This window comes from Chiloscyllium plagiosum, unplaced genomic scaffold (assembly GCF_037043375.1).
Source record: "Chiloscyllium plagiosum isolate Xiang-an unplaced genomic scaffold, Cpla_swu_hap1 HiC_scaffold_16, whole genome shotgun sequence".
Classification (NCBI taxonomy): Eukaryota; Metazoa; Chordata; class Chondrichthyes; order Orectolobiformes; family Hemiscylliidae; genus Chiloscyllium; species Chiloscyllium plagiosum.
The window spans coordinates 17,818,782-17,831,306 of NW_028270154.1; the positions used below are offsets into that span (position 1 = coordinate 17,818,782).

General features: G+C 42.4%; 1 protein-coding gene across 4 annotated transcripts in view; it reads left to right on the forward strand.

Moving 5' to 3' along the window:
• The window catches only part of rad50 (RAD50 homolog, double strand break repair protein), a 152,783-nt gene that overhangs the window by 84,166 nt on the left and 56,092 nt on the right, over positions 1-12,525 (forward strand). For all 4 annotated transcript variants that reach the window (XM_087995185.1, XM_087995186.1, XM_087995187.1 and 1 more), the window contains 4 exons: positions 1,538-1,713; positions 3,362-3,599; positions 3,798-3,987; positions 9,784-9,910. In XM_087995185.1, the coding sequence (XP_087851311.1) occupies positions 1,538-1,713; positions 3,362-3,599; positions 3,798-3,987; positions 9,784-9,910 (731 nt within the window). The remainder of the gene's footprint in view (positions 1-1,537; positions 1,714-3,361; positions 3,600-3,797; positions 3,988-9,783; positions 9,911-12,525) is intronic.

A 12,525-nucleotide genomic window follows, 5' to 3' on the forward strand; every position in this document is an offset into this window, starting at 1 on the left:
CCAGGTTTATAATTAAATATCACCATATTTTATAATCAAATCCAATTGATATTTAGTATCAAATTTAAACTAACAAAAACATACAATGTAGTGAGGATTAATGTTAAGGCAGAAGATGCCAAAACTTCTAAAAACCAACCAAAGGTGACTAAATAGTAATAAGGGTGGGAAGAGAAATCTTTGTGGTTAAATCATTAAGTATATAAAAAAACGAAAGTAAGAGTTTGTTTAATTGTATAAAATGGGAGTGAGAGGCCAAAGTGAACATAGGCCCCTTAGAGAATGAGGAGGAAATAGTAATGGGGAGCCAAGAAATGGCAGAGTAGTTGACTTAGACTTTGCATGATCTTCGTAGTAGGAATCCCTAATAGCAGTCCAAAAATGCTAAATAAAGGGCAAAAGTAAGGGAGAAAGGAAATGCAATACCTAAAACTAAAGACAAAATACTAGGGAAGTTAATGAGCCAAAGACCAGTAAGTCTCCTGGACCTGGTGCCGTGCATCCAAGGAAGTTAAAGGAAGTAGCTGCAGAGATAGTGGATCCACTCGTAATCTTCCAAGAATACTTATTGTTGCAAAAAGTCCCAGAAGGTGGAAAACTGCAAACTAAACACTCTCAATCAAAAAGTAAGGTAGACAACAAGAGGTAATGCCTGTAGGCCAGTTAGCTTAATATCTGTTACTGGAAAACATTAGAGTCTGTTATAAAGAATGTAATAGCAGACTATTTTAACTATGTACCATAATCCAGCATTGTGAACATGACTTCATGAAGGAGAAATCCGATCTGATAAATCTGTTAGTATTCTTTGAAGACAGAGGAGAATCAGTAAAAGTAATATTGTTGGATTTCGAAATACATTTAATGAGGAACTGCACATGACACTTCTTAAAGAGATAAGAGCTATGGTGTTGGGTTATTACATTATTGTGGATAAATGATTGGTTAACCAATAAAAGAAAGAGGTTTGGACTAAGGAAGACATTTTAGGATGACACCTGTAACTGTGGAATGCCACAGGAATCCATGTTGGGCCACAATTATTTACAATGCGTGCCAATGACTTGGAGGAGGGAGGTGAATGTACTATGTCACCAAGTTGGCAGATGGCACAAGAAGAGGAAGGGAAGCGACTAGTGAGGATGACCGTGTCTACTGAGGGTGATAGACCGGTTAGGTGAGTGGGGAGAACTTGGCAAGTAGGACTTAGTGTGGGAAAATGAGTCTTGCACTTTGACAGGGAGAGTAGATGATTTGAATATTTTTAAACAGAGAAAAACTGCAAAAAGCTGAAGCACAGAGGGATTTGGAGTGTCCTTGTGCATAAATCACAAAAAGCCAACTTTCAAGTTCAGCAGGTAGTAGGGAAATAAATGGACTGTTGGCCTTTATTTCAAAGGGAATGGAGTATAAATATAGAGAAGGTTATGAACGCACCAGTTGGACCAGATCTAGAATATTGTGAACAGTTTTGACCACACTGAGACTGTAATTTCCTGTAAGGTTTTATGTGAACTTTACTTTCTGAAACTTTTAGTAAGGATTTGGCATCAGCAGACCAGAACAAAAATCACACAAGTACTGCACTGAAAACAAAAGAACAGCAACTCTCTACCTACGAGGAAAAACTTTTCGACTTGTGCGGAGGCCAGGATTTTGAGAGTGACCTGTATAAACTTCAGGATGACATCGAAAAGACATCAAAGCAAAGAGGTGAGGCTAGAATCTGACTCTGTGCACCCTTGTTGATTGGCTTTCTGCGTCAGAAGGAAATTGGGTGAATTTTCAGTAAACTACATTTTTTAGCAGACCGTTTATTTTGTTCTGACTGCCGCGCCACGATTTCTCACCAAACTGAATCTTTATTTCCCTCACTGCTTGCCCAACATCCATCCTTCGCATTTACACAGCAGCACCAAGGTCAGAAACTGTACTCAGTGTAATCTGACCATCCTTTATCCCTTCCTTTTCCACTTGGACACCTGGTGAGATGATTAAACCACCCAATCTTGTTCAGTGCTTCTCTTCTGCTCTTCACATTTTCAAGCTCACCTTATTTAGCTCCATTCATGCCTAACCAGTAGCAGCTAGATTATTTTGACCAGTAGCTCCACTCAGACTAACTTCTTGAGCACTCCCCTCTTCCCCTGCCCCCACCATCCTTGCACTAATGCACCTTTTTATTTATTTCTGTTCATTGATGGGAAGTGGACAATGTGAGGTAAGCCAACATTTATTGACCATTCATAATTGCCATTGAGAAAGTGGTGGTGAGCTGCTTTCTTGAGCTGTTGCAGTCCATTTGTTGCCGGTCTATTCCCATTTTCTTTTGAAGAAGAAGACCCACCTGTACATACAAATTCTATGCTGTGTTCCACATTTGTGGAGACATTTTGTTCAATGCTTGGCAGGCAGGAACACACAGCAAATGGAACTGGTTTAATTGTGCAAACTGGGCAGCATGGACAAGTTGGGCAGAAAGGCCTGTTCCCATGCTGGAGACCTTTAACACCCTTTAACACACAAATTTGTTTTGAGTTCATTCATGGGATGTGAGTTTTGCTGGCCAGCATTTTTTTTTCTGTCCCTAATTAGGTATAAACAATGACTGCAGATGCTGGAAACCAGATTCTGGATTAGTTGTGCTGGAAAAGCACAGCAGTTCAGACAGCATCCGAGGAGCAGTAAAATCAACGTTTCGGGCAAAAGCCCTTCATCAGGAATACATCAGGTATTCCTGATGAAGGGCTTTTGCCCGACATGTCGATTTTACTGCTCCTCGGATGCTGCCTGAACTGCTGTGCTTTTCCAGCACCACTAATCCAGAGTCTGTCCTTAATTGCCCAGAGGGTAGTTAAGTGTCAGCCATATTGCTGTGAGTCTGGAGCCCCACAGAGGCCAGACTAGGTAAGGATGGCAGATTCTCTCCTTCAAGGGCATCAATGAACCAGATGGGATTTTCAACCAATGGAACTGACTCTTAATACCAGATTTTTATTGAATTCATATTCCACAGTCTGCCGTGGCAGGATTTGAATACAGGTGCCCAGAACATTACTTGGGTCTCTAGATTACTAGTCCACCTTGCCGTCAGCTCCCCTCAAAGAAAGATAATTCTTGGAGGGCTGCAAATAAAGATTTGATTTTAAATGTATTTATAACATTATGAGTGTCAAGCTGTGCAAGGAGGCTTTGAGCGTTGGCCATGTCAACGTGCATTCTTTTCACTGCTAATCAAACGTGTCGCATGATGAGGGGAATTAACTTCTCTCTTGTTCGGCTGGTCTTCAGTCCACGCCCTACCTGAGAAAGCTAAACCCTGTTTTTTTTCCCCCTTTGCCTAATCTCTCTGTTTTCCCAGCTATGCTTTCTGGAGCGACGGCTGTCTACAGTCAATTTATTGGCCAGTTAACAGAGGAAACTGAACCCTGCTGTCCTGTCTGTCAGCGCGTTTTCCCCTCCGAGGCTGAGTTACAGGACATCATCAATGATCTACAGTCAAAACTGCGGCTTGTCCCGGATAAACTTAAATCAGCTGAGTCTGAGCTGAAGAAGAAAGAGAAACGTCGTGATGAGATGATGGGACTGAAACCAATCAGGTATGAAATAAACCAGACCTGTATTCACTGGTCTCCATTTCCATTTCTGACCTCCATGATTATTAATTTACTGGTTGCTTACTCGGTTCAACAATTAGAGTTTTTGTTTTTCTATCTAGATTTATTGCTCAGTCTGACAGACTAATTTTTGTTGTGTCTTAAATAGTGAAGTGACCCCTTGGAGTTTTTGTTCTGTAGGGAAACTGTTATTGAACTTAAGGAAAAGGATTTGCCAGAACTACGCAATAAACTCCAGAGCATCAATCGAGAGATTCAGCACCTGAAGAAGGAAATGGAGGAACAGGAGACTCTTCTTGCTGCCTTCCTGTCTGAGGAAGGCACTGCAAAAGCGTGTCTGCAAGATATATCGCTCATGGAGAGATACCAGGTAACTGTTTGCAAATTACTTTCACAAGCTCATTGAAACATTCTGTGGATTCCAAGTGGAGTCTGTGGGATGACAGCATTTCTCAAAAGTCTTGCTGGGACTGAAGCTTTCTGCATGTGTCGACTTGGTAGCATGTTGCTTCTCTTGCGTGATATTGAAAACCTCTGTTGTCAGAACTCTGAAGTCCTTTTGGTATTGGGCATTGTCTTTTGAAAGGTTGAGGTCCCCAGAGCTGTGAATATGGAGGAAGGTCACACAGACTAAGTCCAGCACGCAACCTACATCACTTCCATCTGCAGAGCAGGTCATGTGTATATGCCTTACATGGTATACAATTACAGCAATATAACTGGAAATGAGTGACTCTTTGAGGTTATGTTCTTTGACAGGAAGACTAGGGGAGCTGAATATTATTTAAATCGAGAAAGACCACAGAAAGGAGGGATTTGTGAGACCTTCTCCTTTGAATCTCAAAAAAAAGGCTTTCAGGTTCAGTGGGTTGTAGTCGATAAAGTGTGGCGCTGGAAAAAGCACAGCAGGTCAGGGCAGCATCTGAGGAGCAAGAGAGTCGACATTTTGGACATAAACCTTCAGTCCAGATGAAGGAATATGCCCAAAATGTCGACTCTCTTGCTCCTCAGATGCTGCCCTGACCTGCTGTGCTTTTTCCAGCACCACACCTTATCGACTCTGACTTTCTCCAGCACTTACAGTTCTATCTCTCAGTGGGTGGTAGGGAAGACGAGTGGAATGTTGACTTTTTTTTCAAAGGGAATGGAACATTAAAGTAGGAAGGTTTTGCTAAAACTGTACAAGATTTGACAGATCATAGTTAGAATACTGTGATCTATTTTATTCTCTTTAGCTGAGAAAAGATATACTGGCATTGAAGGTTCACTAGATGTAACACCATGTATGAAGAAATACTCTGATGAAGAGAGGTTGAGTAAGTTTGATCAATACCTGTATTGCAAGACACGTGCTCTGGAATTATATCACTCAGCTGAACTTCTGACCCATAATATGTCCACAGCTGACTAGGTCTTGATTTCTGAAATTGAGAAGAATGTGGGGCAGCCTTGTTGAAACATTCAAGATTCTTCTGAGACTTGAACTGGCAGATGCAGAGAGCTTCCTTCCCAATGTGACGGATTCCAGAGGTTGTAATCTCAGAATACATTTAAGACTGATGAAGAGGCATTTCTTCAGAAGGTTCTGAATTCTTTACTGCAGAGAGCAGTTGAGGCTGGGCCATTAAAACAGATTTTTAATCAGTAAAGGAATTGAGGATTATGGGGAAAAGGCAAGAAAGTGATATTGGAAATTATTGGATCAGCCATAATCTCATTGAATGGCAGAGTTGACTCTGGGCTGGATGGCTTGCTTCTACTCCATTGTATAGTCTTATTTTCTACTCACTTAGCTCACAATTCCAGCATTCTTTCTCAGTATAACATTTATGTTTTGAACAAATGCTCCAAGCAATATCTAAAGAGAGTTCAAAGGAAGCAGCTATTCATTTTTTGTTGGTGCAGTTTCACCCAGTTCTGGTGTCGAGTATTCTGCAAGTAATAGTTAATTATTTTAACAATTAAATCAGCAGCATTATTCATTCAGTGTGAATGATATCATGGTGCTGAGCACCCAGAAGTTGCAGAATCTGTAAGAACAGGTACTGTTGAAAGACATGATTTAGAGATGCTGGTGTTGAACTGGGGTGTACAAAGTTAAAAATCACACAACACTAGGTCAAAGTCCAACAGGTTTAATTGGAAGCACTAGCTTTTGGAGCACTGCTCCTTCATCAGAAATTGAATGAAACGGGCAATACATATATTGCAAGGCATGTGCTCTGGAATTACATCACTGAGCTGAATTTCTGACCCATAATATCTCCACAGCTGAGTAGGTCTTGATTTTTGAAATTCCTTCTCTCAACCTCCCTGTGTTCCACCTTGCCTCCTTGAATTCCATGAAAATTACTTGTTAACCCAGCCTTTGACCGCATCACCTGATGTCATCGTCTTTGATGTTTGTGTGATTACTGTGATGAGTGTTGATGTGGTGTTTTTTATATATTGGAGGCAAATCAAAGAAAATTGTATTGAGTTTGTAGCCATTTGGAGACCACAGTCTTATCCAGACACACATATGTCAGTGATACCCGCTGATCTGCACACTCCTGATTTCGCATTGTAGCTCCTCTTGAATTATTGCTTTGTTACGACTCCCATTTATTATCAAATGAGCCGTGATCTCATTGAATGGCAGAGCAGGCTCAGTGGGCTGAATTTCCTACATCCTATGATCCTATGGTTATGATGTTTATATTGTCTTTACAATAATTGGTGTAAGTGAGTGGCCAGGTTAGATTCCCGTATTGTTTCGTCATTGTGTATTGTGGAACATTGCAGTTCTAGACATTGCACACACCCACTCTGAGATTGTCCACAGAACATCTTAGTGGGGAATTTTTGGCAAAATTTTTGGATCCGATCACCTGCCTGTCCCTTCAGGTGACATGTGATATGTAGCCCTGGCTGAATTCCTGCAAGAGATTACAGAGGGCTGCTGTCTCATTAGAGAGGGGTGACTGGGGGTCATCATGCCCCAGGCGAGGGGAGAGGTTGAGAAGGAGAATCCTTCATGGTGACCTCAGCCTGTGTGAGAATTGAACCCACACCTTTAATGTCCTTTTGTTTTGCAACCAGCTGTCCAGCCATCTGAGCTAACCAGTCTCCAAAGAGTAAAGAGGAGTGACTCTGTGGAATACAGTGCCTGCTGATGTAGTGATTATGGACTCCCTGCGTGTCATTGTGAAGGGGTTGGATAGGAAGGCTTATGTGAAGAGCACTCATCTAGTTCAGACTCGAGTGCATATTATCATTGGACTCTCGAATGATCCTCTCCTATAATTAGATTCTCCGCACACACCTAAACCAAAGATGTGCTCTTGAGAGTAATCAGCACCTGTGTATGCACTTGTGAAAATTCAAAGCAGAGCCTAGATTTTGTAACAATTCCATATTGTGCACTGTGGAAGTTCTGCCCCTTGGTTACTCATTGTGAAAAGCAATATGTATTATGCTGCTTTTCATTTGCAGAGATGTTTTGGCCCTGGAATAGATAACAAAAAATGTTTTCTTAATACTTTCTTAAAGAGGGATGTGCTGTGACATCCATCTTTTAAAAGTCAAATCTTAGACAAGAAGCAAGATTAGTTTGAATTCTTTTCCCCTTTTGCTGTGCATTCTTCCAGTTTCTGTTGCATTTTTAACATTTTGTAGAAACTGAGCCCAGTCAGTATCTGATGAATTGATGTAGTTAACTTCCAAAACATGACCACATGAGGGCACTACGTTGACACGCATCATTAAATTTGCCTGATCCGATGCCTTTATTTATGCTATCTCCTTTGTAACTTTGCTACCTTGCACAATTGTGCTCAGAAGATATTATAACAAAGTCCTCTCAATAAGCTCGTCACTTAAGCAGATTCTTTTTGAAAGATGTGGCTGGTTATGATAATTTGCGGGGAGATTGAAATTTGTGCCAGTATAATCTCCAGCTACTGTGTCAATGTTGTGTTCTTGAAGTGATCCTGACACCTGATTTTCTGACCTGTAAGCCAGGTTTTCTGAGGAGACCAAAGTGAAGGCCATTAATGTGTAGCTACGCATAATTCGCAACATTTCACAAATCACTGTACACAAAATGCGACAAATAATGAAAATCTAAGATAAGACCAAAAAAAAGATTTTGGAAAAATGCAGGTCAGGCAACATCTGTGGAGACAGAAACAGAGTTAATAGCCTGAATTTTCATGAAGGCAGGAGGACGGCAGAATTATTTAAAAATGGCAGGTGGGTCGCTGATACCGTACCTGGGATCTCTGATTTTCAGTAGTGCCTTTTAGGGTGTATCCTGAGAATCTTGGCTGACATTCCAGAAATCCATTAGGCTGTTGAAACAACTGAGCTCCAAGAGAAATGTTGCTTGATTGACAGCTTTGGTTCTCTGATCTCTGCTGTCAATGCCGCAATGTCTATTAATACAAGGTTAAGAGATTTCACATGCTTGCAATTTCTGCCATTAATACTTTCAAAGGTCTGGATGATTAACACTTTTATTGTCCAGTAGTAATGGGGCATTTTACATCACAGTGGAAAGTAATTAATAATTATTTTTTTTTTACACAACCTATTATCATTTAGGACAAATTAACCTTCAGTGGGCATGGAGATAGTGTGGTTTTATATAGCAGGATATGGGGAGGAAAAAACTGAGCATAGTGATGGGTACAGGGGCATTTCGCAGCATGTGAGGCATCAGGACAGGGTGTAACCCGGCACTGGGGATGTGAGGAGTGAAGAGGTTCTGAGTGGATGGAGGGGTATAAGCAAGCATTAGGGGCATGAACATCCATGGGAAGGGATTGGGCGATATGGACTGGCACAGGCATATGCGGTAGCCTCAATAGGACATAGAGGTTTGAGGGGTAGAGGCCCACCATTGTCATCGTCATGCCCAGTCAATGCTTCTAATTATTTCCCATTCCATTTCCTACTTTATCCATTTGAATTAGCAAATGCAAGAACAGTTGCTATGGAGCTCAATGTGAAATTTGAACTGGTGATGGTTGTTAAATTTCATAAAAGCAAGTTTGAAGAAGTTTCCTGGATGGATCAGTTGTGTGATGCCAGCTAGTACAGTCCTGGTGGTTGCTGGTTTGAAAGTCCTATAATGGTTTTCTGTTTCTTTCCTATCAAAAAAAGTAGCAGTTTGCCAGGTTTTCCACTCTGATCACTGGCAGTGACCCTTGAACTAACTTGCAGTTGGGGGCACTTTGGAAATATAGACAATAGGAGTTGGAATAGACCATTCAGTCCCTTGAGCCTGCTCCACCAGCCATTCAAAATGATCACGACCGATCATCCAACTCTGTGCCCTGTTCCACCTTCCCCCCCCCCCCCCCATACTCTGAGCTTTTTAGCCTTAAGAACTGTATCTAGCTCTTCCTGAAAACAATGTTTGGTCTCAGCTGCTTTCTGTGGCAGAGAATTCCATGGGCTCACTACACTGAGTGAAGACATTGTTCTCATCCTAGTTTTTAATGCCTCATATCTCATAGCGCTTTGACTAACCATCTAGACTAAACACAGAAGAGAGTGCACTTGCGGAAATAAAGCCTTGCCAGTGTCTCTCTCACCCCTGATTTAGTGAGAGCCGTCACATATCAGGGTGTGGTGTTAACAAACAGTTTGAACTCAGCAAATGACTGACCAATGCCAAAACACCTTGATGTTACAAAAGGTTTTTCAAAAAAAAAGAATATGAAAAGTTTTTCTTTTCAGAGGGTCATAGGAGGTTAGGGTTTAGAGTCATACCGCACAGAAACAGACCCTTCAGTCCTACTCGTTCACGTCAACCAGACATCCCAATCTGACCTAGTCCCATTTACCCTTCCTATTCATATATTTTTCAGATGCCTTTTAAATGTTGTAATTGTACCAGCCTCCACCACTTGCTCTGGCAGCTTGTTCCATACATTCATCACTCTCTGTGTGAAGAAGTTACTTGAAAGCACAGAAGAATCCGATTCAAGAGTAATGGTCAAAATTAAATTGTATTTGAACCTGAAGGGAAAATAATGGCAGGGCTACAGAAAACAATGCAAGGGCGTGGAATGAGTTGGATTGCTCTTTCAAAATGTCAGAAAAGGCTCAATGGACCGAATGGTCTTGTGATGCATGATTTGTTTCCATTGTAATGGTCATCCATGGGTTTTTTTGTCAGATGGAATTGAAAGACGTTGAACGAAAGATTGCCCAGCAGGCTGCCAAGCTTCAGGGAATAGATGTGAACCGAACCATGCAGCAGGTCAACCAGGAGAAGCAAGAGATGCAACTTCAAGTGGAGACAGGTAAGAAAGAGCAAAGATAGTTATGAATGTGCAAATGTTTGCATTTCCACACGGGGGTCACATATCTGCCTTCGACTCTGATAGACAGCACCCTCCTTGTCATTTTCTGAACAAAGAGAAACCAAGTGCCCACTTACCCATGTTCAAAGGCATTTTTGTAAACCACCCTAAACATCCTATGGGCAGCACGGTGGCACAGTGGTTAGCATTGCTGCCTCACAGCGCCAGAGACCCGGGTTCAATTCCCACCGCAGGCGACTGACTGTGTGGAGTTTGCACATTCTCCCCGTGTCTGCATGGGTTTCCTCCGGGTGCTCCGGTTTCCTCCCACAGTCCAAAGATGTGCAGATCAGGTGAATTGGCCATGCTAAATTGCCCGTAGTGTTAGGTAAAGGGTAAATGTAGGGGGTATGGGTGGGTTGCGCTTCGGCGGGGCGGTGTGGACTTGTTGGGCCGAAGGGCCTGTTTCCACACTGTAAGTAATCTAATCTAATCTAATCAGCACCTTACAATGTGTAGCAATGCTGGATGAGTTTAACTGGCTAGATGAGATTAGATTTCCTACAGTATGGAAACAGGCCATTCAGCCCACACTGACCCTCCGAAGAGTAACAAACTCAGATCCATTTACCTACAATTACCCCTGACTAATGCACCTAATACTATGGACAATATAGTGTGGCCAATTCAGCTAACCTGCACATCTTTGGACTGTGGGAGGAAACCCACGCAGACACTGGGAGAATGTGTAAACTCCACACAGACAGTCGCCCAAGGCTGAAATCGAACACGGGTCTCTGGCGCTGTGAGACAGCAGTGCTAATCACTGAGCCACCATGCCGCTCCAAGACTATGCACTCGCCAGTTCATAGCGTGGGTAAGCTTTTTGTTCGCCTAATTCACAAATAGGTCATTAGCTTGCAGAAATATGTGCAGTTGAATGGCAAAAGTTCTAATCCAGAAATGAGTCTATCGTGCAGGTTACGTAAGTAACCAACCACCTTGGCCCACTTACTTATTACGTTGGCTTACAGTATTGCAATCCTAAACAAAAGCAGTTGTGTGGCTGAGGTTTCAGATCACAAGGTTGGTAGGTTGGAATCTAAATTGGTGAATTGGCCATGCTAAATTGCCCGTAGTGTTAGGTAAGGGGTAAATGTAGGGGTATGGTGTGGGTTGCGCTTCGGCGGGGCGGTGTGGACTTGTTGGGCCGAAAGGCCTGTTTCCATACTGTAAGTAATCTAATCTAAATCCTGCCTATCATCATCATACAATGTTGGAGACAGGTCTTCACCATAGATAGCACAATTACTCTCTAGGCCAGCCCCATAATTTCATGGGAAACCTCACTGAATTTAATTTATTGATTAATTGGTAACTGAGGGGGTCTTAGCCTTTGCCAAGCAAAATACCACAATTCCCACAAGTGGCAGGGTGAATCATACATTCCCTAAAGTGTGGAAACAGGCCCTTCTGCCCAACCCACCTCACCGACCCTCCGAAGAGTAACCCATTTCACTCTCACTAATGCACCAAACGCTATGGGCAACTTAGCATGGCCAATTTACCTGGCCCACACATCTTTGGACTATGGGAGGAAACCCGAGCACCCGGAGGAAACCCGAGCACCCAGAGGAAACCCATGCAGACATGGGGAGAATGTGCAAACTCCATAGTCACCCGAGGCAGGAATCGAACTTGGGACCCTGGTGCAGTGAGGCTGCAGTGCCTAACCACTGAGCCACCGTGCTACCCTAATCTTTTAATTTGAGTTAAATATGAATCAGCAGTTTACAGTTGGGTCATCCTTCCATCAGAATCTCTGAAGCGGGGATGTTCACTCATAATCTCACAATGCTCCATCTCTTCAGAGAGTGGTTGCAGTGGCAAGTAACATTTGTGCCACCTAAGTGTTAGACAAAGATTAACTCTAACAAGAGCGAAGCTAACCATCGCCCTTTGACTTTCAGTGGTTTTAAAGTCTCTGAAACCCCTAATATTAAAATCCTACGGGTAACTTTGCTTCTCAGCTGCACAGTTGTTCTGAGGGCCCACATGCTGATTACATCGCAATATATTGACTTCCACATTTGGAAGTCACTGCAGTACCAGGGCCTTTAAATTCTGAACATAATAAAAAATAATTAGCAGGAACATAGTTTTTGGGATTATCATTGGCCAGAAATTGAACTGGATCAGCCAAATAAATATGGTGGTTACAAGAACAGGTCAGATGCTAGGAATCTTGCATCGAATAACTCGCTTCCTGTCACCCCAGTATTTGTGTGCTATCTACCAGGCATACTTCAGGTGTGTCAAATTCAGTTCAGCACACTCTCCACTTGCCTGGATGAGTATAACTCCTACAACACTGGAAGCTTGACACCATCCAAGACAAAGCAGCTGCTTGATTAGCATCCCATTTACTGCCTTTTACTCTCCTCACCACCAGTGCACAGTGATAGCAGTGTGTACCATCCAAAAGATGCACGGCAGAAACTTGCTGAGTTTTCAAATCTGTAACTTCAGCTTCCTGGAGGAACAAGGGCATCGGATACACTGGAACACTATATTATGCAATTCCCCTCCAAGTCACATTCCATCCTCACTTAGAA